Source organism: Oncorhynchus keta, chromosome 24, assembly GCF_023373465.1.
Source record: "Oncorhynchus keta strain PuntledgeMale-10-30-2019 chromosome 24, Oket_V2, whole genome shotgun sequence".
NCBI classification, from domain to species: Eukaryota; Metazoa; Chordata; class Actinopteri; order Salmoniformes; family Salmonidae; genus Oncorhynchus; species Oncorhynchus keta.
The window spans coordinates 46,720,611-46,748,468 of NC_068444.1; the positions used below are offsets into that span (position 1 = coordinate 46,720,611).

The 27,858-nt window shown below is 40.6% G+C and overlaps 1 protein-coding gene across 1 annotated transcript in view; it reads right to left on the reverse strand.

The window, feature by feature from the left end:
- Positions 1-530: 530 nt before the first annotated feature.
- LOC118357631 (BTB/POZ domain-containing protein KCTD5-like) overlaps positions 531-27,858 on the reverse strand; it is a 44,823-nt gene continuing 17,495 nt past the window's right edge. Inside the window, exons 2-6 of the mRNA XM_035734946.2 lie at positions 15,864-15,972; positions 15,623-15,714; positions 10,707-10,802; positions 7,860-7,985; positions 531-2,860 (exon numbers count right to left, since the gene is read on the reverse strand). Coding sequence (XP_035590839.1) covers positions 2,831-2,860; positions 7,860-7,985; positions 10,707-10,802; positions 15,623-15,714; positions 15,864-15,972 — 453 coding nt within the window. The 3' untranslated portion in view covers positions 531-2,830. The remainder of the gene's footprint in view (positions 2,861-7,859; positions 7,986-10,706; positions 10,803-15,622; positions 15,715-15,863; positions 15,973-27,858) is intronic.

Genomic DNA, 27,858 nt, shown 5'->3' on the forward strand with positions numbered 1-27,858 from the left:
CTAATGAAGATGGCCTTATTACTATGTTATGCAATATGTGCATATCAATTAGATAATTTTAGACTTAGTCCCAAAAATTCAAGAACAAATCATCTTAAACCGGCAATTTCGTAGACCACTAAAGATTTAAAGGTACAGTACGAGCATTTTTTAATAAATAACACTAGAGGGCGCTATTTGTTTACGTTTATCAGTTCCACAAATTGACGCTTGATAAAACAAAATGTTCTTTCGAATCCATTGCTTATGCTTAGTCTACCACACAGGGTGCTATGAAGTTTGTAGGTTACCTCGTTCCCTTCTCCATTTAAGACAGTCTTTTGTCACGAGTGAGTGTCATACTGTCCTCAAGTTTTTGGACTTGTCTTTTTTATACCTCATCTAATATTCAACTGTGTATCTTTAAGTTACAATTGATCATTTTATTGAAGAATTGATGTCTGCTGATGTGTAATTCAGACAATCTAACAAAAAAAAACTCCTGAGTGCACTGGTACAGACTGCATTAAAATACACACACATACCAAATGTGAAAGACAAACCATTTTATTGGACTTACCCTATGCAAGACCATAAATCTATCCCAGTAACATTAGTTATTTTAAACATTGCATAAAACATGGTATTAGTCAGAAGTGACTGATGTAGTGATGACATGATAATCTTTGATATCAACAGCATCATCATTCTGATTAAGGAATAATAGACCTAAATATGACCATCTTCAATCATGCATTGCAGTATTCTGTGATGAAGTAACCAGCTGACTCATAATATACTGGGAACTTGACTGGATACTTTGGTGCACAAAATATAATTGTTATTTCTCCATGGCATGTAGTCTAGCAGTGAGGAGAAGGATGCTGCTGAGGAAGTAATGCAGCCAGCTTATACAGGCCAGACCAAAGTACACAGACTGCTAAGGTTAAGATGGAACCAAGCAAACTAAACCAAAAAAGAATCTCACTGCAACAAAACTCATTAGACCAAAACCAGTCTCATCGAGCTGCCTGAACGTGTCACCATTCCACTTATAATCACGATCACAAAAAAAGTCTCAAATTAAAATCTCACATAATTTGGGCAGTACCATTTAAGTTTACATAGTCTGTCCTCAAGAGATTACTTGCACTTTGAAATGTATATGATATGTAAACATAAATTAACAGTTAACTATCAACATGTGTTTAAAATTAATCTGGAGTGGAGAGTGCTTGTTTTCTTTGTGCAAGTCAGGATCTGTTAAGGTATGTGAGGGTGTTGTGCAAGATCTCTGGAAGGCTTCAGAACACTATAATAAAATGTAAACATAGCCAAGCGCCGGCAAAAACACCCGCTCTTATTTGATTGGAAATTATGAAATCTGCAAAGAAGTTCACTTTATAAGCCCTTGTGTGTATAAAAAAAAACAAAAAAAAACATGCATCCATCCAATAACCTTTAATTATATAGAATTATTACGTGAAAAGAGAGTGTGGGTGTGTGTGAGAAAGGAGTTGTGTCTGTGTCCTGCTGCACAGTGTGCCTGCAGCCAGAAATGTTGTTTTCTTATCTCGACACTAAAAGTTAATGTGTAAGCTGCACAGAAGACATTGTATTTGGTCATCACTGCATGGGAAAAGGCAACACTATCAAAAGTTAGAAGTTAATGAAATATCGAACAGCGCAATGCCACATCTCAGGCCAGAAACAACTCCGTGTGTGTGTGTGTGTGTATATATATATATATATATATATATATATATATATATAAAAAAATAAAAAGTCCTGCAGTATTTCCCCTTAACAGTGTTGCAGGATAAGGAAAGCATTGTGCACAGTGTTCCTCCTATTGTAGAGCTTGAAATGCTGTGTATGAAGTCTCCACAATACAAAATGCCTCAAAGAAGGTGTAGATTTCCAAGACAAATACATCTTTGTACAACTTAACAGTCAACGTCTGAGCCGAGGTATATCTCCTCTTATTGGATATCAAAAGACGTTCCAGGTGTGTTCTAACTAAAGCAGATATTGAGCATCAACAATTGAAATCCTGATTTACAAATCTTAATATGCACAGACCTCTGTACAAACGTCGCAAAACTAGAGTCAACATAATTTAATTGTCAAGACTTTCTAGCCTGTAAGATCCAGTACAACAACGTACATTTGTAGTTGTGTTTAACTATACAGTGTACAAAACGTGCAGTTCGAGTTAAATATGAATATTGGAATTTTTAGATTATGTACATCAAAAAACCTAAGGATATTAAAAGATATTCCTTCACCGTTAGTCCCCCAAAAATATTAGCACACCCCAACCTTTCCCTAAAATATCTTACCCCCAAATAGACTTTATTAAACAAAATGTACCCTCTAAAAATACAAAGGATAAACCAGTTAAGGAAGTATTAAATGTGTTTGAAACCTAAATGAATTTCTCTAAAAAATAGTTTTATCTACTGACAGTACAGGTTTAAGCTTGATAATATATAGACCATCATGATCCCTTACAAGATTCCCTTGAGTTAGAAGGTGTAAGAAACTCAAAAGTAGCCCCTGAGTGAATCATTGGCCGTGTATGACCATGTTTTATAGCATAAAATATTTAAATGATTATAATTCATAATTTTTTTCAGAAAACTTGTCACTAATTTTAAAAAAATCCAGTTTAACTGTACAGGCACAAAAAGTCTGTAAACAGACTTATTTACATAATAAAATATAAAATGGAGTAAAAACAAACAAATGTAAGTCCCTCTCGACTAATGTCTTCTCTGTTGAGTGAAAGGTTCTTCCTCGTCAATGATATGTTTGCATCGTTATACCTAGAGCTCGTAATACTGATCCGTCACATTCGGGATCCCCTCTCCTGAAGAATCTGCAAAGGCAAAAGGCATTCAAATCAGTTAATGTTAAAATAAAATGTTATTCCTGCAATTACCTAACTGTAAATTAGAAACTATACTACAGCAGGCTCATATCTAAATATGTCGGGCATACAGTATGTTAGAAGTAATGAGTGTGATCATTAAGTCTGGTATCTGCGAATGGGTCACACACACACACACACACACAGGAGTAGAGGGAAAGTATATGTTTAGGGGTTTTCTAAGATAACCACACCATCCAGGCCAGCAATATAAAGCAAATACACTGAGTGTACAAAACATTAAGGATACCTGCTCTTTCCATGACTGACCAGGTGAAAGCTATGATCCCTTATTTACGTCACTTGTTAAATCCACTTCAAATCAAAGTAGTTGAAGGGGAGTAAAAGACAAGGTAAATAAGGATTTTTAAGACTGGAGACATGGATTGTGTGCCATACAGAGGGTGACAAAAGATGTAAGTGCCTTTGAACTGGGTATGGTAGTAGGTGCCAGGTGCACTGGTTTGTGTCAAGAACGGCAACGCTGCTGGATTTCACACTCAACAGTTTCCCGTGTGTCTCAAGAATAGTCCACCACCCAAAGGACATCCAGCCAACTTGACACAACTGTGGGAAGCATTGGAGTCAACACGGGCCAGCATCCCTGTGGAACACTTTAGACACCTTGTAGAGTCAATGCCCCAACGAATTGAGGCTGTTCTGAGGGCAAAAAGGGCTGCAACTCAATATTAGGAATGTGGTCCTAACGTTCGGTATGATCAGTGTATTTGCACATGCTAAATTAAAAGCTTGACAGGTGTAGTCAACCTTGGTCCTAAAGAGTGTGTTGAACCAGATGATGTCAGAGGAAGGCCCTAAAAATTGTCAGACTACAGCCACCCTAGTCATAGACTGTTCCCTCTGCTACCGCGCGGCAAGCGGTAACGGAGTGCCAAGTCGAGGTCCAAGAGGCTTCTAAACAGCTTCTACCCTCAAGCTATAAGAGTCCTGAACAGCTAATGAAATGGCTACCCAGACTATTTGCATTCCCCCCCCCCCCCCCTCTACTCTGTTATTATCTATGCATAGTCACTTTAATAGCTCTACCTACATGTACATATTACCTTGACACCAGTGCCCCCACACATCGACTCTGTACACCCTGTATATAGCCCCGCTATTGTTATTTACTACTGCTCTTTAATTATTTGCAATTCTTCTTACTTTTTTTGTTGGTATTTTCTTAACTGCATTGTTGATTAAGGGCTTGTAAGTAAACATTTCACTGTAAGGTTGTTGTATTCGGAGCAGGTGACAAATAACATTTGATTTGAAAGACGAAGTGACTGAAAGCCTGACAGGACCAAAATCCCAGACACAATCCTCTCATGGACCAGGGTTACAAGCACCAGGGCGAAGACACATGGTGCATGGTGGAGTTCTGGAAAGAAAAAGGTACGAATACGAGAGTCGAAAGAAAGGAGGGGCAGGAGTTAGGAGGGCAGCAGAGCTGAGCTCTCACCGTTGAGTCACAAGTGCTCAACCCTAATCAGAGTCACTCATTTCATAATCCGTCTCTTCATCTTCACTCTGAGCAACATGCAGCATGCAAATGGCACAGGAAGAAGACAAGTCTTTACAAGAATGAAAATGAATGGGGAGAAAATGTCAAGGGTAAAGTGGGGTGGGGGGACAACATATGGGGTTGTGTAAATGTTACAAAAAACATTCACCTTCCAACTAACTAACTAACTAACATCAGTCCAATGAAGACTCTCCGACTGGGGATGCATCACTAACCAGGTTTCCATCCAACCATTCCATGCAAATGAATTACCTGATGCATAAAAACTCACAACAGGACTGATGGTAACAGCAGATGTGTAAAAATGTCCCATTGCCGACGAAACATTATAGACAAAGTGGGATAATTGTTTGGTCGGTGAATTTTTTTGTGACAATTCGATGGAAACTCCTTTATGCCCAAATATTCATATAAACTAAACCATCGTGTATAAGTAAACTTGGAGTCACGCAATGATATGTTAGGTTGTACTACCAATACCACATGGAAAAGCATTAAGAGTTCATATGCAGATTAAATAAGGTTTGATGAACTTCGTGGTTAAGTGATGGACAATGATGAGCTTGATGCAAATTTTCTAATAAATATTGGAGGGTATTATTTGAATGCTGGTGACATGATCCGTTTGGCTGCCAATTACAAATGATACTCCTCTTATCCATCCCTCATCATATAACCAATCCTGTCCACTTTATCAGTTGAACTGTTGTCAAGAGCGCATACACCAATTTTTTAATGCAAATTTTAGAAAACTTGCACTAAAAATCTGTCACCAATTGGATAGAAACCTAGCTGACTACTATTACACCTCTTGGACTTGATTCTCAAAAGTTCTAGCCTCAAACACTCTACACTCCACAAATTGGATGCAGTCTATCGCAGTGCCATCCGTTTTGTCACCAAAGCCCCATACACTACCCACCATTGCGACCTGTACGCTCTCGTTGGTTGGCCCTCGCTTCATACTCGTCGCTAAACCCACTGGCTTCAGGTTATCTACAAGTCTCTGCTAGGTAAAGCCCCGCCTTATCTCAGCTCACTGGTCACCATAGCAGCACCCACTCGTAGCACGCGCTCCAGAAGGTGTATCTCACCTGGGCACCCCCAAAGCCAATTCTCCCTTTGGTCGCCTTTTCTTCCAGTTCTCTGCTGCCAATGACTGGAACGAACTGCAAAAATCACTGAAGCTGGAGACTCATGTCTCCCTCACCAGCTTTAAGCACCAGCTGTCAGAGCATCTCACAGATCACTGCACCGGTGCATAGCCCATCTGTAAACAGCCCATCTATCTACCGCATCCCCATACTGTATTTATTTATCTATCTTGCTCTTTTGCACCCCAGTATCTCTACTTGCACATTCATCTTCTGCACATCTACCATTCCAGTGTTTAATTGCTATATTGTAATTACTTCGCCACCATGGCCTATTTATTGCCTTAACTCCCTTTATTTACCTCATTTGCACACACTGTATACAGACTTTATTTTTTTTTTTGTTCTACTGTATTATTGACTGTATGTTTTGTTTATTCCATGTGTAACTCTGTGTTGGTGTGTGTCGAATTGCTATGCTTCATCTTGGTCAGGTTGCAGTTGCAAATAAGAACTTGTTCTCAACTAGCCTACATGGTTAAATAAAGGTGAAATAAAAACTTGGCAAATATATTTAAAAAAATAAAATATATTTTTTTTACATTTAAAAATATGTTTTAATCGCAACATTTGGACATTGACGGGTCGGAGGGAAGGCTACTTTCACATCTAGTAAGATTCACTTGCAATCGAGCTGATATGCCCTCTCTTAAGCGGTCTCTGTGATTGCTTTGCTCTGTACCAAAGTGACATTTAAATCTGATTTAATCTAAGACTTCTTGGGGGGCTTTCACACCAAATTGTTTTGGAGCAATTTCCCCTTAGTTTGGTTCGTTTGGACTGGTGTGAACACTATCCGGAGCGCACGAAACAATGCACCGTGGTTCATACAAAAATGGCGGTCTTGGTCAGATTCCATTTGCACCATGGTATGGTTAGCTGCAGGTGTGAATGCAGTCCGGACCAAACAGAGGAAAATAACCAGAGGCGTGCAGTAGACCGATTATTGGTTGTTTGACTGTAAGCTTTTGATGAAATGCAAGCAGAAGCCTATCATAACTTAATATTTCTGAAACATTGTAAGTAGCACTGCATTTATGGGCGCATCTGATGCAGATTAGGGAAGACTGCAAGTGAATCTTACTTGAAGGCTATAGCTCCAATCAAGCCGATATGCCTTCTCTCATTGCCTGCCTGCCCACCTCCCCACCCCCCCCATTTACCTCAGAGAGGCTATTGTGCCATTATCTCCCACATGTTGTTGTAAGACCAAAGCGAAAGACATATGAAGTTTGGGACACACAAGTTATGCTTCTTGATAGTCAGATGGATTTAACGTTACAATTTTTCTCCAATAAACAAATGACTTGCATGAACACGTGTTTCTGGTGGGGCATTTTAGTTTGTTTGACATTTGGCAATATGAAACCAAACGAACCAAAATGAAAAAAAAATACAACACAACAAATAATCCAACTGATTTAAACTATAGCTCAAAACTGTGTGTGAAAACACCCTTAAATCGCAGCCTATTTGCAACAATTCAATAGAATGACCAAATCTGGGACTAGAAGGAGCCTGATGAAAATAAGTGAGTGAAGCATGCCCTGGAGGACTGGGCACCTGCAGATGGGACTAGTAATTCCCACAGCTAGGCCTGCTAATTTGATCCAAAAGCCCTCAGAGAATGAACTTCCCCACTAATAGTCCCAGTAATCCTCAAGCCCATGTTCAAGGTCCTACTAACATGGGTATTTGATTTTGGGGGCAGTTCGGTCTAAGGTAAAAATCTAACATTGCATCAATCTTGTAATACTGTAAAAATGCACTTAGGCCTGAATGTAGTCTGACTGATAGCTTTACACTAATTGAACTGTCCTTTTGATTTAGACACCAAATTGTTGAAAGTAAAATGTTAACTGCTATGAAAATGGACTTGGCTTGATTCAATGAAGGCTAATTCAATCGCTAACCTAACTAATTGACCAATGTTTTATACTTTTCAGAAAATACTAAATTCACTTTTATCAATTAATTACTCTGTGCAGCAGTCCAAACCCATCTTCTTTAAAATGGACTCCTCTGAGCGTTTACGAGTCCAAACCCATCTTCTTTAAAATGGACTCCTCTGAGCGTTTACGAGTCCAAACCCATCTTCTTTAAAATGGACTCCTCTGAGCGTTTACGTCAGCAAACCAGGGCCATTTATCACTGTCCCATAAAAGCAAGGTTAGTAAATGTGGTCCATTTAGACATCCAGAACAAGCCACTATTCAGACAAGCTTGTCATGGAATTCTCACTTGCCTGACTGCCGGTGTTCACACTCACCTTGGCTTTCTCACTGGGCTCACTGTTTGTGCCGTATGATTGGTTGTGCAGCTCCTTGGAGACCACACAAAGGAACTCAGATTGGTCTTCATTTCCGTAGTTATAAGAGGAGCCAATGCTGACCAGCTGGGGTGGGGTGAGAGGAGAGAGACAGAGAGAGAGAGAGCGAGCACAGAAATAATTAGCTTCAGAGACAAAATGAGGACAGAAAGTGGGTTACAGTGTACTTAGGTAACAGAAATGTGATGAGTTTGAACAGTAATAAAAGCATTAGATAATAGGTAGAAAACATGAGAGCTTGAAACAGTTCAGAACACAATGTGAAATGGCTATAGGCGTCGATAATATACCGTACACCGGGGTATTTGAAATTAGCCACTAGATGGTTTTCCAATACCGTCAAAACTATTACGTTTATTTATAATAATAAAAGTTCATACTCATAGCTACATTCAAGTAAACACCTGCTTGTGCGATACGTAAGGAGATAAAGATCGAGTTCTTCATTTCACCAGTCACAACTTTTCATTATGAAGCTTACTGGTAGTCCCCAATCACACAGAGTTTGTTTACAAGCACACCACGACGAGACCAGAGCCTTGTGAGTCACTCACCGCTGTGCAGCCAGGTGATCTAGTTACAGTATGGAATGCACAACTAAAATGTCAGAGTGCACCCATCAGACCAACTCGTCACCTCATGTATTTACTATGAAGTGAGAGTACTGTATTTATAACTGGAATATCATTTTTCAACAGGAAATGTTCACAAATAGCTGGAGTGGGTCTTTAAAGGGTTAACTTTTTAAGGACAAATAAAACAACTCAGACAGGGACAACAGATTGTTAAACAAACATGCAGACGGCGAGGTGATGTTATGCAAATCAACGCGGAGTACTTCGGCCTACAAAATACATACGACAATGTCAGACAAACACCTGTTCCTCCTCTTAGTCGAATGCGTTTAACTTGTGTTCAGCCAGTCAGTATGTGTACAGTACAGTGTACTCTTGTGGGTGTGCATGTCTCGACATGCCCGGCCTCATTAGCCACTTCTGCAGGAGCCGTGTTGTTCCCAAGAGATGTCGCACACAAGGAGGCAAGAGTATTACGCTACTCTATATTGATGCTAAATGTTATAGCTACCAGCTACTGTACCAAGTACGACCAGTGTCAGTTCTCGCCCATCGTGATACCCATTCAAGTCCAACGATATGGACAAAACCTCAACTGAAACCAAATGTGTCTTAAAAGTGCAGTCAACTTGCAGATCATTTGTTTTCTGAGGTAACTCTGAATAAGCATTCATACACCACAGACCGCTGCACCACTCGGCAGCCTAAGGCACTGTATCTCAGTACTAGTGGCGTCATTACAGATCCTGGTTCGACTACAGGCGGAATTGCAACTGGCCGTGATTGGGAGTCTCATAGGGCGGCACACAATTGGCCCAGCGTCGTTCGGGTTTGCTCGGGGTAGGCCGTCATTGTAAATAATCCTTTGTTCTTAACCGAACTTGCCTCGTTAAATAAAATAAAAAAGTACATTCAAATGTTTAAAAAACGTGATTCAAGAACCTTTCTCAACCAATCTAGCATGGATGATCCGTGGACATAGCAAGAGTATTTAGAAACCTGAAGGCAGCCCAGGATCGGGTTCAGTAGCACAAATTAAAGAAAAATATCAGAAAGGGGTGTGAAACTGGGCGGTACTCTGAACTTCTCCAATAAAAAAAAAAACATCTACATTTTCTGTTGGAAAACGTGCCCTAATGAACAACCCAGGACTGAGAGGCTCTGAATGAGGAGTAATTGGTTACATATCCCCAGACGACTAGGCTCACTGCAGCTGAGCCTTAAGCTTAGGTCAAGTATGTGTTTTAAGGTGTTTCCCGTCTGACCCTTGTAAGACTATTAGTGACATTCCAGCTGTCTGGGAGATCCAGTGATCCTCTCCCCACAGAGACAGTGGGGCCAGGGGAGACTCAATACTCTTGGGATCTGCAATGCAGCAGAAATGTTTTGATGAATTTACCACAGGTGGACTCCAATCAAGTTGTAGAAACATCAAGGATGATCAATTGAAATAGGATTCGCCTGAGCTCAATTTCAAGTCTCATTGCAAAGTTTTTGAATAATCAGGTAAATGAGGTATGTCCATTTTTTAATAAATAAAACATTTTGCTTTGTCATTATGGGGTATTGTGTGTAGATTGAGGATTTATTATGAATTTATTTTTACTTAATCCATTTTAGAATACGGCTGTAACGTAACAAAATGTGGACAAAAATCAAGGGGTCTGAATACTTTGAATGCACTGCATGTTAAAGATTAAACATGGTCACAAAAATGTCTTCTTAAGACAATACATTGTCAAGAAAAACATGTAAATAACAAGGAGTATTACCAGAAAACTGACAACATAGTCAAACAGACACAAAGGGTGCCGTGTTCATTTGGGTCTTTGTTGGACAAACAGTACACATCTTAAAATCAACTCAAAATGGCCCCCTTGTGTGCATAAAGCTGGGATACACAGAGGCCAAAAGGGTTGTGAATGGGTACATAGGAGACATGCAGTCACCAGCCCAAGGACAGAACATTGTGGGACACCCTTTCACAATTCAGCAGAAACTGACTTCTGGGCCCACCCATAACCTATACTGACTGACAAGCTGCAACAACCAATCAGAGCAGAGGGATGCCCAGATCACATAAGACACTGATTTATTTTACATTTTTATTAAAGACCATTTCAAATGAATGTATTGTATTGGTTTGGGTGATAGGGTGAGGGAAGTACAAATAAAATAACATTTGTCTCCTTGTGGTGAGAGTCAGCATTACCTGCTCAAACTTCCAGCCGTCTGACATTGTGGACACCATCTGGGTGAGCTCCTCCTCTTGGCACTGCAGCACCCGGTACACATGCTTCACTGGAGCCTGGTGAGAGAGTGAGAGCTTTACCCGACCCATATGCATTGGGTGTATAACCCATTAGGACGTCCACTCACGTTGCTCAGAATGACAAAAGAAACATTTAGATAACGCATCGAAACAGAACATGCAACTTAAGTAACGAAGCAGCCAATAAAAAGTTATATTCTAAAATTTGCCAACATGCACCTCGACACTGGTGCCCCTTCACATCGACTCTGACCGGGTACCCCCTGCTATTGTTATTTACTGCTGCTCTTTAATTATTTGTTATTCTTATCGCTTACTCTTTTTTAAATATTTTTGTTCAGTGCATGTGACAAATAACATTTGATTTTGATTTGAAAACCTCATTCTAAACAGGCAACTGGATATCGGTTCCATATGCAACAACTAGGATGGGTTGCTAATATGACTAGGATTGTGCCTTTGGCTTCTGGACAATGAAATAAAGTTGATATGAAAACCAATAGAACAGGATATAAATTGCATAGCGGTGAGTCCAATAGGGAAGTAAAGGTATATCTGTCTACACAGAAATAGAATCATTCAAAATACTTAAAACAGAAAGCATGACTGCCACAAAATAAATGCTGTGGATTGTTTCAAATCACAATAGACCTAGCTGATTATTCAGTTGCAGCTGTCAGTGAAAAGCATCTAAGATGTGTCTTGATTCTAATTTAAAGTGTTGAGAGAAAAGGGGGAGGGGTGTGTGGTGAAGATATAGACGAGTCTCTCTCCAGAGTGGGTCAGCTGTCTCCCACCAATTCTTGCACATTCATTGGGCGACTCGTATACCCTTGGATGATTTGCCATTTTTGGAGTGAAAACATTATTTGCAGAGTTCACGACCTGCTACACTTGTGAGAGAAAAAAGTTTTGGTTTAGTTCATAACCATTTACCAGATTTGTATTTTGTTTGTGAGCAATGAGAATGTCTGCTTTCTATGTCCTGACAATGTTGAGGGAGCATGAGTGCCTGAGCACGCATAGAAGTACCTGGCCTATTACGCGGAAATGTAGGAAAGTGTTTAACATCCATTGCGAACGATATTTAAAAAATATATAGTCCCTGGGCCTCCCAAGTGGCACAGCGGTCTTAGGCACTGCATCGCAGTGCTAGATTCGTTACTACAGCCCCGGGTTCATTTCCAGGCGGTGCCACAACGGGCCGTGGCTGGGAGTCCCATAGGACGGCACACAATTGGCCCAGTGTCGTCCGGGTTAAGGGAGGGTTTGGCCGGGGGTGCTTTACTTGGCTCATCGCTCCCTAGCAACTCCTTGTGATGGGCCGGGTGCCTGCATGCTGAACGGTGTTTCCTCCGACACATTGGTGCGGCTGGCTTCCAGGTTAAGCTGGTGGCTGTTAAGGAGTGTGGTTAGGCGGACGCATGACTCCACCTTCGCCTCTCCTGAGCCCGTTGGGGAGTTGCAGCAATCAGACAAGATCGAGAAAAAGGGTGGTAAAATACAATACACACAGTCAAAAGTCTGGACACCTACTCATTAAAAGGTTTCAATTTATTTCCACTATTTTCTACAATGTAGAATAATAGTGAAGACATCAACACTATGAAATAACACATATGGAATTGTACTAAGCAAAACAAGTGCTCTTCAAAGTAACCACCCTTTTGCCTTGACAACTTTGCACACTCTTGGCACTCTCAACCAGCTTCACCTGGAATACAAATCCAACGGTCTTGAAGGAGTTCCAACATATGTAAAGCACTTGTTGGCTACATTTCCTTCACTCTGCAGTCCAACTCATCCCAAACCATCTCAATTGGTTTGAGATTAGGTGATTGTGGTGGCCAGGTCATCTGATGCAGCACTCAATCACTCTTCTTGGTCAAATAGCCCGTACACAGCCTGGAGGTGTGTTGGCTCAATGTCCTTTTAGAAATAATTGATTGTCCCACTAAGCGCAAACCAGATGGGATGGCGTATCGCTGCAGAATGCTGTGGTAGCGATGCTGGTTAAGTGTGTCTTGAATTCTAAACAAATCCCTGGCAGGGTCACTAGCAAAGCACCGCCACGCCTCTTCCATGCTTCACGGTGGGAACCACACTTGGGAGATTATCCGTTCACCTACTCTGCATTACATAGACACGGCGGTTGGAACCAAACATGTCAAATTTGGACTAATCAGACCAAAAGGACAGATTTCCACCGGTCTATTGTCCATTGCTCATCCATTGCTCATGTTTCTCGGCCCAAGCAAGTCTCCTCTTCTTATTAGTGTCCACAAATTGACTTAACAAGGCACACCTTATTGAAGTTAGGTTAATGGAAATGCATTTTAGGTGACTAAATCATGAAGCTGGTTGAGAGAATGGCAAGTGTGCAATGCTGTCATCAAGGCAAAGGGTGTCTACTTTGAAGATTATAAAATATATTTTGATTTGTTTAACACCTTATTGGTGACTGCATGATTCCATGTGTTATTTCATAGTTTTGATGTCTTCACTACTATTTTCAATGTAGAAAATAGTAAAAATAAAGAAAAACCCTTGAATGAGTAGGCCTGTCCAAACTTTTGACTGGCGCACACACACTTGAAGTCGGCAGTTTACATACACTTAGGTTGGAGTCATTAAAACTTGTTTTTCAACTACTACAAATTTCTTGTTAATAACAAACTATCATTTTGGCAAGTTGGTTAGGACATCTACTTTGTGCATGACACAAGTAAAAAAAATGTATCTCAAAAAAGAAAATCAGCCAAAACTGCAGGAAAAAAAAAAATTGTGGACCTCCACAAGTCTGGTTCATCCTTGGGAGTAATTTCCAAATGCCTGAAGGCACCACGTTCATCTGTACAAACAATAGTACGCAAGTATAAACACCATGGGACCACGCAGCCATCATACCCCTCAGGAAGGAGATGTGTTCTTGGTTGCAAATGGGTCTTCCAAATGGACAATGACCACAAGCATACTTCTAAAGTTGTGGCAAAATGGCTTAAGGACAACAAAGTCAAGGTATTGGAGTGGCCATCACAAAGCCCCGACCTCAATCCCATAGAAAATTTGTGGGCAGAACTGAAACAGCGTGTGCGAGCAAGGAGGCCTACAAACCTGACTCGGTTACACCAGCTCTGTCAGGAGGAATGGGCCAAAATTCACCCAACTTATTGTGGGAAGCTTGTAGAAGGCTACCCGAAACCTTTGATCCAAATTAAACAATTTAAAGGCAATGCTACCAAATACTAATTGAGCGTATGTAAACTTCTGACCCACTGGGAATGTGGTGAAAGAAATAAAAGCTGAAATAAATCAAATCTCTACTATTATTCTGACATTTCACATTCTTAAAATAAAGCGGTGATCCTAACTGACCTAAGACAATGAATTTTCACTAGGATTAAATGTCAGGAATTGTGAAAAATACATTTCAATGTATTTGGCTAAGGTGTATGTAAACTTCCGACTTCAACTGTATAGGTCTTTATTTTAGTTTGAAAAATCTGTCCAACAATCTCCTCCTTGATAATCACCAGTCCTCAGTGTGAAAGAGCAATGATAGTTATAGGCCTACTACTGCATTGGCCTACAGTCTAAGTTCCATGCGCTCATTTCTTTAGCCACCAATGGATCAGTTTATCAATGTTAACTGAGCTTTTTGTAATTTTAATTCTGATTTCTATGAAGACAATGAACCACCAGGCTGACATGACAATGAATTTGCGAAACGAAAACGTTATTGAAATGAAATTGTTCCACGAAAATGCGCACATGAAAATCATAACTGACACACATAACGGTAGGATAAATTGTAAGCTTCCCCAAACTTGAAACTCATGAGCCGCCTATGAAGTTTTTGCCTATAGGCTACTCATAATATGAAATAAAACATTCAGGTCTAAGTATTTTTCAAAACGCACACTGCCTCCAACTCACATTGTAAAGTGGTGGGTGACACGATGGTAGGCTGCTTCCTGCAATTGAATGGGAGGCGCGCTTCAATTATTAGTTGAGAATTAAAAACAGTAGCTCTTCTTAATCACGCACCAAAACGTTTAACACACAATTTCATTTAAAAAAAATTGCGCAATGAATGTGCTTATAAAAGCATGCGTTTTACTCCAGCAGCAACCAGCTGAGGCACTGCAGGAGAAATCCTGCTCAAAATAGGCTCAGTATGCTGTGCGGGTGTGACTGTTGTGTTGGATAAATAAGGTACACACGAAAATACACAGGCCAAATTAATTCAACTAATGATGCAAATTAACCTATAAACCAATAAGCATGATGGTCAAATGTATTTCCATCGACTGGTATTGCCATCAATTAATAAAAAGCATTATTTAGTAATGGGATTTATTTTCTCCCGGCCCTTTTGGCCAACAGTTTTATTTGTCGGCTTTTTTGTTTTTGCTAGCAATTGAAAGTCAAAGGAAAGTCAACAGACAGACATGTGCACACAGACAGACATGTGCACACAGACAGACATGTGCACACAGACAGACATGTGCACACAGACAGACAGACAGACAGACAGGCACACAGACAGACAGAGGCACACAGACAGAGAGATACTGAAGCATGGGATAGAGCAGGTGCATTTACTCTAACAGTGGACTCAGCCAAGGCCAGGAACCCCCAAAGTGATAAAAATCACAAGATGGCGCCGAAAGATAGGAGCTAGAAGCAGAACTGCCCTAAGCAACTTTGCAAGATTTTCTTTTTTTGTGCACAAGCATTTCACTACACCCGCTAAACATTTGCTAAACATGTGTATGTGACAAATAAAATTGATACGGGTTTAAAATAAATGAAAATAAAATCAATAGAGCACAATGTGTCAATGTGTCACCTACCTGTAATGTTTTGCAGTCACGTTCCCTGATCTTGTCCTTGAGGAGCTTTATTAATGACGTGATATTGTAGAATTCAGCTTCCTCCAAGACACCTTCAAAAACACATTTAGAATCTATCCTGGCAAGAATGATCAACATACTGAATGGACTGCTACAGAGAATACTTGAAAGCTGACATTGGAAACCAACTGCTTCACTGTGCACCTTGGCAGTAATATGCATATCACATGCCCAGTCTTACCTTCCTCAGCCAGGTCCCTGTTGAGCACCAGCTTGCCATGCCTCAGGTAGTTCAGCACCGGCCCAAAGTATGTGGGGTCTCTGTCTATAAGATATGCACCAGTGTCATCCTGAAAATGGAACAGAAAGAAAATAAATGTAGTCAAGACTCACAATTCACCGTTGTTGGACGATGAAGACCAAGTTGAGTAAAGAAAGGAAATCCACTGGCCAGCTGTTAATAGAATACATAAAACCACACCAAGTATATCAGGAAACAGAAGCCCTAACATCAGCCCATATAAATGAAGAAAGCGCCTGGGATCAGAATCCCTGCATGGGTTGAACTTGTCACAAACGCTGTGGCCTTCCACAGTCGATTCTAGCCTATATTCCCACAAGGACTTGGGGTTTGAGCCTCATGCGCTCAAACAGCGAGCAATCCCATATTCCTGTAAGTACTGTGATTAGAACAGCATTATCTCCTTGGGGAATATGAGGTTAAAACAATTAGAGCAGAACAGAATGAGATTTGGAACAGGAGGCCGAATCCAGAGGGGACCAAGAGGAAAATACTACTGCACCCTCTTCAATGCAAAACAATTAAGACTGCAGAATGCAACACAATCTTACATACAGTAGGCCTACAAGACGTAACAAATTACACAACCACCCTCTTCATCCATTAAAAACACAGAAGTCATTGAGACAGTTTGTCAGCAACCTGCAAGTAACACCTGTCGCCTGAGAAGAGAATAAAAATATCATTCAAGTAAGGATTAAATGGAAATGGTGTGTGGATGTCATTTACAAAAAAAAAAAACACAAAAAAAAAACTTGTGGATGGGGGGGTGAAACAAAACAAATGTTGTGCAAATCCACTTAATACAACAGGATGTGTGAGTTTGCATGAAGTTAAGTATTTGACTTCAGGAGTGATCTAGACAAATTGTCTGAGGCACTAGAACACACGCTTCATTTTCATACTTTCCAGGCTTTGGTCACAGCCTAACAAACCTAGGCAAACTCCAACGGACACACATACATCTATTCACAGCTACTTTCACCAGATAGACGGTCACCAAATGTTGTGAAACCCAATTAGTCTTTCCTATAATGAGAAACTGTCTCAAAGCATTCTCTATAGTGCTGAACCGGAAACTTTTTGGCTGACTGGCCTCCTTTCCATGGCAAAAATACCCCAGTGGAGCCCATGGGTTATGAACTAGCCTAAATGCTCAGAGTCAGTTTCTTACTCTTCTGCAGACACTAAAGTTTAACCACAGGTACACTACCGTTCAAAAGTTAGGTGTCACTTAGAAATGTCCTCATTTTTGAAAGCAATAAAACTGGCCTTCTTAGGACTAGCCTTCACTTCTCAGAAGAATAGACTGCCGAGTTTCAGAAGAAAGTGCTTAGTTTCTGGCCATTTTGAGCCTGTAATCGAACCTGCTGATGCTCCAGACACTCAACTAGTCTAAAGGCCAGTTTTATTGCTTCTTTAAAATCAGCACAAGTGTTCAGATGTGCTAACATAATTGCAAAAGGGTTTTCTAATGATCAATTAGCCTTTTTAAAATGATAAACTTGGATTAGCTAACACAACATGCCATTGGAACACAGGAGTGATGGTTGCTGATAATGGGCCTCTGTAGATATTCCATAAATCAGCCATTTCCAGCTACAATAGTCATTTACAACATCAACAATGTCTACACTGCATTTCTGATCAATTTTATGTTATTTTAAATGGACAAGAAATGTAGCGTTGTTTTCTTTAAGTTAAAAAAGGGACTTTTGTAAATGACCAAACTTATTAATGGTAGTGTATATGTGGAGAGTACAGGAGAACAGAAATAGGTCAGCTAAGACTTCCATCTTCTGGTGTAGCGGCACCTCCACAACACTTACTGACTAAAGTGCTGAGCCAGGTCCATAGTGAATACATCTATTGCCATGTTTGTACTTTGTCAACGTTCAACAATGAGGGGCCATATAAAGTTTCAGTAGACATGCCACCTAGATGTAGAAGCATGCCTCAGTGATGCCATATCTGTACATTGTCTCTTGTCGGTGTGTCAGCTCTAAGCTGCACATCTGCAAATGAGGTGAGCTCCACACTCCTCTTTCTGTCTAATCCTTTGCCGGGACCCCCTTGAGTTGGTTCATTTGGGCTGGGATCTCTGGGTGCTCATGGCCTTGTGGTTGAGTCCCCACTTGAAGTAACCCTGTTTTTGGGAGAGTGGTGATGAGAGGAGCAGTGGCTCATGATTGATGTGGACCAACACACAAAGGGCACAGTGGTTTCATGAAAAACAAGAGCCTCCCTCTGGGGGAGCACCGGTCAACAAAACACAGGGAAGTGGACGAAAGGACAAGGGAGAAAACCATAGGGAAATCGAGAAAAGGAGTAACAGAGTAGACAAGTAGTGATGTAGAATGGGATAGGAGAGTAAGAAAGGGGCAAAATTGAATCAGCTAAATTAAGTGATCACAAGCGGAGGTTGATGCTGATGGGGCGCATCCAAGAATGTTCGGGAGTGATACCATAAAAGTCACTTATGATATTTGAATGAGCTCAGGTGGAAGACACACAAGGATATTCAAAGAAAGACTGACAAGTCTAATGAATAATGCAACATGCCATTGTGGGAGAAACTTAAAACTCCCATCAAACCTTCTTGAAGGACAGAAAACATTATTAATTTATGCCCAGTCCATTTGAGGTCCCCAATGGCTGCACTGTCATCTAAGGCCAGATATAAAGCTAGAACCACAGGGATAGCTAGGTAAAGCCTAGAGCAGCTCGATCAGCTAAGTGAACATACTGTGGTTGTAACGATATGCGCCGAGAGTCGGGAAGCAAGTGTTTTAATAAAATAAAACAATCCAAAGCAAGAAACACAGACAGGAAACTGAAACAATAATGCCTGGGGAAGAAAACAAAAGGGAGTGACATATATAGGGACGGTAATCAAGGAGGTGATGGAGTCCAGGTGAGTCTGATGACGCGCAGCTGCGCGTAACGATGGTGACAGGTGTGCACCATAACGAGCAGCCTGGTGACCTAGAGGCCGGAGAGGGAGCACACATGACAGTGGTGAATATAAATCGACAGAGGATGGAAAATGCCAAACCCTACACCGAAGATGGAAAAATTGCTCTTAGTTCATGAGCAAGATATTGGCAGCAAGATATACGGTCTGTTGCCAGATACATTAGCTGGGGCTGTGGCAGTCATGAAATTTGTCAGCCGGTTATTGTCATAAAAAGGACTGCCAGTCTCGCAGTAAGTGACCGTTAATTAACACACACATTTAGAATCTTCAGGCCTCCACACATACAAGCCTCTGATGCGTGCCTTTGAAACATCTACATTTTATATATTTTTTTTATGAATACATTTGATTTAATATATTGTACACTATCACAGTAAATCCATTAGTCATGTCTAAAGAAACATTGAAATGAAGAACATTTCAGAAGAACAGAATGAGCTGGCCTATGTTATAGGCTTGTTAATTTAGCTGACAAGATATGCCATTTGTCCCTTGACATTTAGTAGTAGGTAGAATTGAACTTGTCAGCTTGAATAAAATGATATTTGTCCCCGTTAGGCCTACTGTGCAAGTGAGCATATTAAGTGGCTATTTTGAGCTTATATATGTGAACATTAAAACAATACAATTGATAAAAACTGGTCCTATATGCTAGTTTTAGGAGTTATTTGGCAACTTTAGATGTGACGATACAAATCTCATCTTAACAAATATCCAAACATGAGCAGCATGGTGCGACTACAGGCTATTGATAAGAGAAAGTAGAGAGAAAAAAGCTTGGGCTCTGTTCCTTGCCTCAGGCTGCACTCTCATCAGTGATCATATTTTCACCCATCATACTATTCTCTTTCCTGAATATGTACTATTTGTTAAGATTTAGAATGGACTATTATCAAATGGGCAGGAACAGAGGCGGGGGGGAATATACATGACATCTGGAGGCCATGCGTTCCCAGCCTGTCCGTTACTTCGGGTTTATAGCTGAGCATGTGCTTAATGATCAGCTGAGAAATAAATATGACACTTATTTCTCTCCACATATCAACCACTGTTTGAGATGCATGCTCTTGCTGCCAGACGCGTGATATTCCGCCCAAACTCTGAACTCCATGGGCTCTCACACCTTGTTCCTGCAGCTACCCCGTGCTTAAATTTGGGAACCAAGTGAAATCTGTTCGGGAACATCGATAGTAACATGTATTCGCAACTAAACATATTTCACTGAACTGTTGACAGCCTTTCTGCGTGCTTGAGAAAGTTCTAAAAGAGAGATGGAAACGCAAGGTGTGGAAATATTTTGTAGAACTGAAGGGAATATATCACCCAATTATTTATGAAAATATAAATCCTCTTATTATGCTATTCAAAATAAAATTAAAATCACTAAATGTAGGCTAATTGTAAGCCTCCCTGCAAAACAACCAACAGCATTGCCCAGGCTATACGTTCTCTCCCAGACTCATGGATATACATTTTGGAGCGTAGCATAAGGTAACCAGTCCATCCAGTATGCATAATAATAAAGTCCACGCTCAAAGGCGATTGCTCAAATTTAAATTAATGTTGGAGTAATTATGTACCAAAATACATCTTGAAATCAGTTTTGTTTTTTGGTTTTTCCTGCCATGGGTAATAATTCGTTTTTATTCCCCCCACAGGTTTGGGCTAATAGGTCTACACACATAAGACCTATGGGTCTTAGAGGGACAAGAGCCCTGAGTACCAGTCCATTAGGACCTTATGGTAGTTGGGTACTACCAACGCATGTCCAGAGTAGAGGTCGACCAATTAAATCGGAATGACTGATTAATTAGGGCTGATTTCAAGTTAAAACAAATCGTTAATCGTAATGGCTACCTGTTATGCGAGTGCAGCAAGGAGCCACGGTAAGGTGCTAGCTAGCATTAAACGTATCTTATTAAAAAAAAACTAGCAATCATAATCACTAAACATGGTTGATGATATTACTAATTTATCTAGCTTGTCCTGCGTTGAGTATAAATCGATGCAGTGCCTGTTAATTTATCATTGAATCACAGCCTACTTCGCCAAACGGGTGATTTTTTAAACCTGCATATTAAGTTAATATTGTCTGCTAACATGAATTTCTTTTAACTAGGGAAATTGTGTCACTTCTCTTGCATTCTGGGCAACAGAGTCAGGGTCTATGCAGCAGTTTGGGCCGCCTGGCTCGTTGCGAACTGTATGAAGACCATTTCTTCATAACAATTACAGCCAACTCACCAAACGAGGGCTGATTTAACCTGTTAGTCCTATAGGGGCAGCATTTCATTTTTGGATAAAAACACGTGCCTGTTTTAAGCGCAATATTTTGTCACGAAAAGATGCTAGACTATGCTTGGAATTGATAGCTTTGGAAAGAAGACACTGACGTTTCCAGAACTGCAAAGATTTTCACTGTGAGTGCCTTAGAACAAAAGCTTCAGGCAAAACCAAGATGTTTGAGCGACCAGGAAATGAACAGGATTTCTGAAGGTACGTTTTCCATGATCGCCTTATATGGCTGTGAATGCGACAGGAATGAACAGACACTTTCTAGCGTTTCCCCAAGGTGTCTGCAGCATTGTGACGTATTTGTAGGCATATCATTGGAAGATTGACCATAAGAGACTACAATTGCCAAGTGTCCCGCACGGTGTCTGCGTGGAAATTGGTGCGCAAAAGTCAGCTACCAGTATTTTTCCATCCGAATCAGAGAACAAAGAAGGCTTCTAGGACTGCCATTTCAATGAAGAGATATATGACAAAACACCTTGAGGATTGATTCAAACAACGTTTTCCATGTTTCAGTCGATATTATGGAGTTAATTCGGAAAAAAGTTTGACGTGTAGGTGACTGAATTTTCGGTTAGTTTCGGTAGCCAAATGCATAGTAACAAAACGGAACAATGTGTCCTACACAAGAATCTTTCAGGAAAAACTGGACATCTGCTATGTAACTGAGAGTCTCCTCATTGAAACATCTGAAGTTCTTCAAAGGTAAATTATTTTATTTGATCCCTTTGCTGGTTTTTGTGAATATGTTGCGTGCTAAATGCTAAATGCTAAGCTAGCTATCACCACTCTTACACAAATTATTGATTTTCTCTGGTTCTAAAGCATATTTTGAAAATCTGAGACGACAGGATTGTTAAGAAAAGGATACGCTTGAGAGCAGGCATATTTATTTCATTTCATTTGCGATTTTTAGAAATCGCTAACGTTGCGTTATGGTAATGCGCTTGAGGCTGTAGTCACGATCCCGCATGCGGGATGAGGCGTACTGTTAACAAAAGCCCATTTGCGAAAGAAGCACAATCGTTGCACGAATGTACGTAACCATAAACATCAATGTCTTTCTTAAAATCAATACATTGAGGTATTTTTTTAACCTGCATATTTAGTTAAGAAATTCATGTTAGCAGGCAATATTAAACAAGAGAAATTGTGTCACTTCTCTTGCGTTCATTGCACGCAGAGTCAGGGTATATGCAACATTTTGGGCTGCCTGGCTGAGAACTAATTTGCCAGAATTTTACATAATTATGACATAACATTGAAGGCTGTGCAATGTAACAACAATATTTAGACTTATGGATGCCACCCGTTAGATAAAATACCGAACGGTTCCGTATTTCACAGAAATAATAAATGTTTTGTTTTCGAAATTATATGGTCAAATCCGGAAACTATTAATGACCTAAGGCTCGTATTTCTGTGTGTTATTATATTATAATTAAGTCTATGATTTGATAGAGCAGTCTGACTGAGCGGTGGTAGGCAGCAGCAGGCTCATAAGCATTCAAACAGCACTTTCCTGCGTTTGCCAGCAGCTCTTCATAATGCTTCAAGCATTGCGCCGTTTATGACTTCAAGCCTATCAACTCCGAGATTAGGCTGGCAATACTATAGTGCCTATATAAGAACAGCCAATAGTCAAAAGGTATATGAAATACAAATGGTATAGAGAGAAATAGTCCTATAATAATTACAACCTAAAACTTCTTACCAGGGAATACTGAAGACTCATGTTAAAAGGAACCACCAACTTTCATATGTTCTCATGTTCTGATCAAGGAACTTAAACATTAGCTTTTTTACATGGCAAATGTTTTACTTTCAACACTTTTTGCATTATTTAAAACAAATTGAACACGTTTAATTATTTATTAGAGACTAAATAGATTTTATTGATGTATTATATTAAATTAAAATAAGTGTTCATTGTTCATTCAGTATAGTTGTAATTGTCATTAATATACACACACATATATAAATAAAAATAGTCTGATTAAATCAGTATTGCTTTTTTTTTGGTCCTCCAATAATGGGTATCGGTGTTGAAAAAACATAAATCGGTCAACCTCTAGTTCAGAGTGCATAAAAGCAGATTAGTGGCTCAGTCAAGTAGAATTTTACTGTGGTCATGACTCACGACTGCCGGTAATATAGTCACCGCAACAGACCTACCCATAGAACTATACGGCCAAGCACTGAAAGTCTCTTCAACAACTGTTGGACCAACTTCCATTGCATCATAGAGTGGATGAGCTATATTGAACAAAAATATAAAAACGCAACACGTAAAAGTGTTGGTCCCATGTTTCATGAGCTAAAAAAAAAAAAAAAAATAAAGAATCACAGAAAAGTTCCATAAGCACATGAATCTTATTTCTCTAAAATGGTGTGCACAAACTTGTTTACACCCCTGATAGTGAGCATTTCTCCTTTTCCAGATAATCCATCCACCTGACATGTGTATAATATCAAGAAGCTGATTAAACAGCATGATCATTACACAGGGGGACCTTGTGCTGGGGACACACAAAAAGACTACTGCAATGTGCAGTTTTGTCACAACATAATGCCACAGATGTCTTAAGTTGAGGGAGCATGCATTTGGCATGTCGACTGCATGAATGTCCACCAGAGCTGTTGCCAGAGGTTTGAATGTTCAGTTCTACCGTAAGCCACAACCAACGTTGTTCGAGAGAATTTGTCAGTAAGCTCAACCGGCCTCAACTGAAGACCACATGTAACCACGCCAGCCCAGGACCTCCACATCCAGCTTCTTCACCTGCATAATCATCTGAGACCAGCCAGCCCTCGCACATCTGCTGAAAATGGGTTTGCATACCCAAAGAATTTTCACACAAACGGTCAGAAAGTCTCAGAAGCTCATCTGGGTGCTTGTCGTCCTCACCAGGGTCTTGGCCTGACTTCAGTGGGAAAATGCCCACCTTCAATGGCCACTGACACACTGGAGAAGTGTGCTTGTCACGGATAAATCCCGGTTTTAAAACTTAACCGGGCAGGTGACTGACAGTGTATGGAGTCGTGTGGGTGAGCGGTTTGCTGATGTCAACATAACTAACACAATCGCATTTCATCAATGGCAATTTGAATGCACAGAGATACCGGGATGAGATCCTGGAGGCACATTATCGCACTATTCATCCACTGCCATCGCCTCCTGTTTCATCGTGATAATGTCATAAGGTTCTGTAGACAATTCCTGGAAGCTAAAAATGTCCCAGTTCTTCCATGGCCTGCATACTCAACATACCTGTCATCCATTGAGCATGTTAGGGATGCTCTGGATCAACGTGTACGAGAAATAGTGTTCCAGTTCCCTCCAATATCTAGAAACTTCGCACAGCCATTAAAGGAGTGGGACAACATTCCACAATCAACAGCATGATCAACTCTATGTGAAGATGTATAGCACTGCATGAGGCAAATAGTGGTCACACTGGTTTTCTGATCCATGCCTCAACTTAAAAAAAAAAAAAGGTTCTGTGACCAACAGGTGCATATCTATATTCCCAGTCATGTGAAATCCATAGATTAGTGCCTAATTAATGTATTTCCTTATATTAACTGTAACGCAGTAAAATGTTTTAAAACTGTTGCATTTATATTTTTGTTCTGTGTAGTAGACCAAAGTGCTTAACAAAAACCCAAAGACTTGAGGGTAAACAAGGTGTAATTAGAAGGGGGGATACACATCTGAGGGGAAAGCCTTAAAGCGTTCCCTAATCGTTCTCCCATACACAATAGAAATCCTCCTGCAGGAAATACCACGGTGGCCCACCCTTCAACGACATGAAAGTCAAACGTTTGCTGGAGCTTGAAAATGCCTAGCACTTGAAAGCTTAAAGTAGAGGTTCAAATTTCACTCCAACATTTTAAGCATCAATTGTAAAAAAAATAAAAAATAAATAAAGGGTAGCTAGGGAACTTGAATCTGAGTAAGCAGCTACAGATAACAGAATTGAACAGAGGAATAGACCTTCCAGAAGTCACAAGACTGAAACTAGCACTTTTAGTGGAAGTCTGATCATTGTAGGGTTGGAGCAGATGCCCCTTAGGTGTACAACTAAGAACTCGCTGTCAAATATAACTGCTAAATAATCCACACCCATCTTATTTTTGTTTTACTACATTGATATTGATCAAAGCATCATTGGGTTTAGAGCTTGCACGAAAGACTTCACTGTACTTGTGCAAGTGACATTAAAACTACGTGGATCTCAATTTTCAAAAACATTCAACTGTGTCGTTTTTTCCCCCCCTCTGCTTTCCTTGACCATTTAAGGTACAGATCATTCACCAGGTTCACAGCCGGTGCATTTAGCTGAACAATTTATGACAGATAAATGTTTCAAATTAACAGCTCCTTTTAGAAGCCCCTGAAAGCTTTCCCATCATAAGAGGCCGTTAGAGTTTCATCACTGCTGGGCTGGCAAAGGGGAAATCACTGCTGTCCAGAGCACTCTAGGTGGGGAAGAGTACTGTATCGGGGAAGAGAAAGCAGCACAATGTAAAATATTTACCATCAGTCGACAGGGAGACGGTAACAGCTGACACTGCTTCTCTATCACGTGACCAGCTGAGCTGGATAACTTTCGGGGCGTTACATCACCGGGCCAACATGGCATGTTCAGTCATCCATAATTATCATTTTTTTGTAAGTTGCCAGTGTGACATCACCACAGAAGTGGTGCTGACTTTTAACTCGTTCTGTCAGTGACAGCAGCACTGTGGCATTGTGTTGAGCGGTGGCAGTTTGAAGGCAGAAGTGGAGGAACAGGGAGATGATAATGTTAAATATTCACCCTGCTTCCCTCACGCAGTGTGCTCAGGTGTGGAAAAAGCATGAACCCAGCACTAAATGCACACCATGCTCCTCACACACTGTGGCGAGGGCCTTCTCAGCCAGCCAGGAGAGGAATATGACAATAATTAGATGTGAAAAGAACAATAATTTTATGCCATGTAATTCTTTAAATATTGATGTTGCGATCAAAACCAGAGAACTGGAATTTAATTTGAGTGGTCCTGCATATGGTTGAGAGGAGTAGCCTGTTCTTACATTAACAAAGGCAGAAGTGATAAGGTCCTGTAAGCTTGTTATGGTTCTAAAGTCATTAGATAGCAGACCATCCACAACTCAGGTGCACAAATCTCAAGAGATGTATGTAGGTGTAATAACATTAATTTCAGAGAAATAAAAAGGAATAAATGTCACACAAATAAAAAAAATAGCATATATTGCACGCAAATATTTGGCCCCTTTCTGCATACTTTTTATATACTGAATGTTATCAGCTCTTCAACCAAAACCTAAATATTAGATAAAGGAAAGAGTTTTCAAAAATTAAAAAGAATGCTTATTTAATTAAAAGTTATGCAACACCCAATTCCCCTGTGTGAAAAAGTAATTGCCCCCTTAAACTGAATAATTGGTTGTGCCACCTTTAGCTGCAATGAGGTGGAAGGTATTCTTGTGGGCCGGCTAACGAGTATTGGTGTCTGAGGGGTCTTTGGCCTGGTTTGCTAACTACCCCTCTCAAAGAGTGCAGTGCATAAAGTCAGGAAATCTGCTGTCTCAGCCACTGCCTGTCACCAAGGGGGTGCCCCAAGGCTTAATCCTAGCTCCCACGCTCTACTTGATTTACATCAACAACATAGCTCAGGCAGTAGGAAGCTCTCTCATCCATTTATATGCAGCTGATACAGTCTTATACTCAGCTGGCACCTCACTGGATTTTGAGTGAAATGCTCTACAACAAAGCTTTCTTAGTGTCCAACAAGCTTTCTCTACCCTTAACCTTGTTCTGAACACCTCCAAAACAAAGGGTCATGTGGTTTGGTAAGAAGAATGCCCCTCTCCCCACAGGTGTGATTACTACCTCGGCGGGTTTAGAGCTTGAGGTAGTCACCTCATACAAGTACTTGGGGGTATGGCTAGACGGTACACTGTCCTTCTCTCAGCACATATCAAAGCAGCAGGCTAAAGTTAGAGGAAACCAATGCTAGATTTATCGTAGTCGCTCCTCTTTCACCCCAGCTGCCAAACTAACCCTGATTCAGATGACCATCCTACCCATGCTAGATTAATCTCGAGCAACTAGATGTTCTTGACCAGTCGGCCATCAGATTTACCACCAATGCTCCTTATAGGATACATCACTGCACTAAATACTACTCTGTAAACTGGCCATCTCTGTACACCCGTCGCAAGACCCACTGGTTGATGCTTATTTATAAAAACCCTCTTAGGCCTCACTCCCCACTATCTGAGATATCTACTGCAGCCCTCATCCTCCACATACAACACCCATTCTGCCAGTCACATTCTGTTAAAGGTCCCCAAAGCACACACATCCCTGGGTTGCTCCTCTTTTCAGTTCGCTGCAGGTAGCGAGCGACTGGAACGAGCTGCAACACTCAAACTGGACCGTTTTATCTCCATCTCTTCATTCAAAGACTCAATCATGGACACTCTTACTGTCAGCTGTGGCTGCTTTGTATGATGTATTGTTGTCTCTACCTTCTTGACCTTTGCACCATGTTTTTGTACTGTTACCATGTTGTGTTGCTACTATGTTGACGTGTTGCTACCATGCTGTGTCGTCATGTTTTGCTGTTGTAGTCTTAGGTCTCTCTTTATGT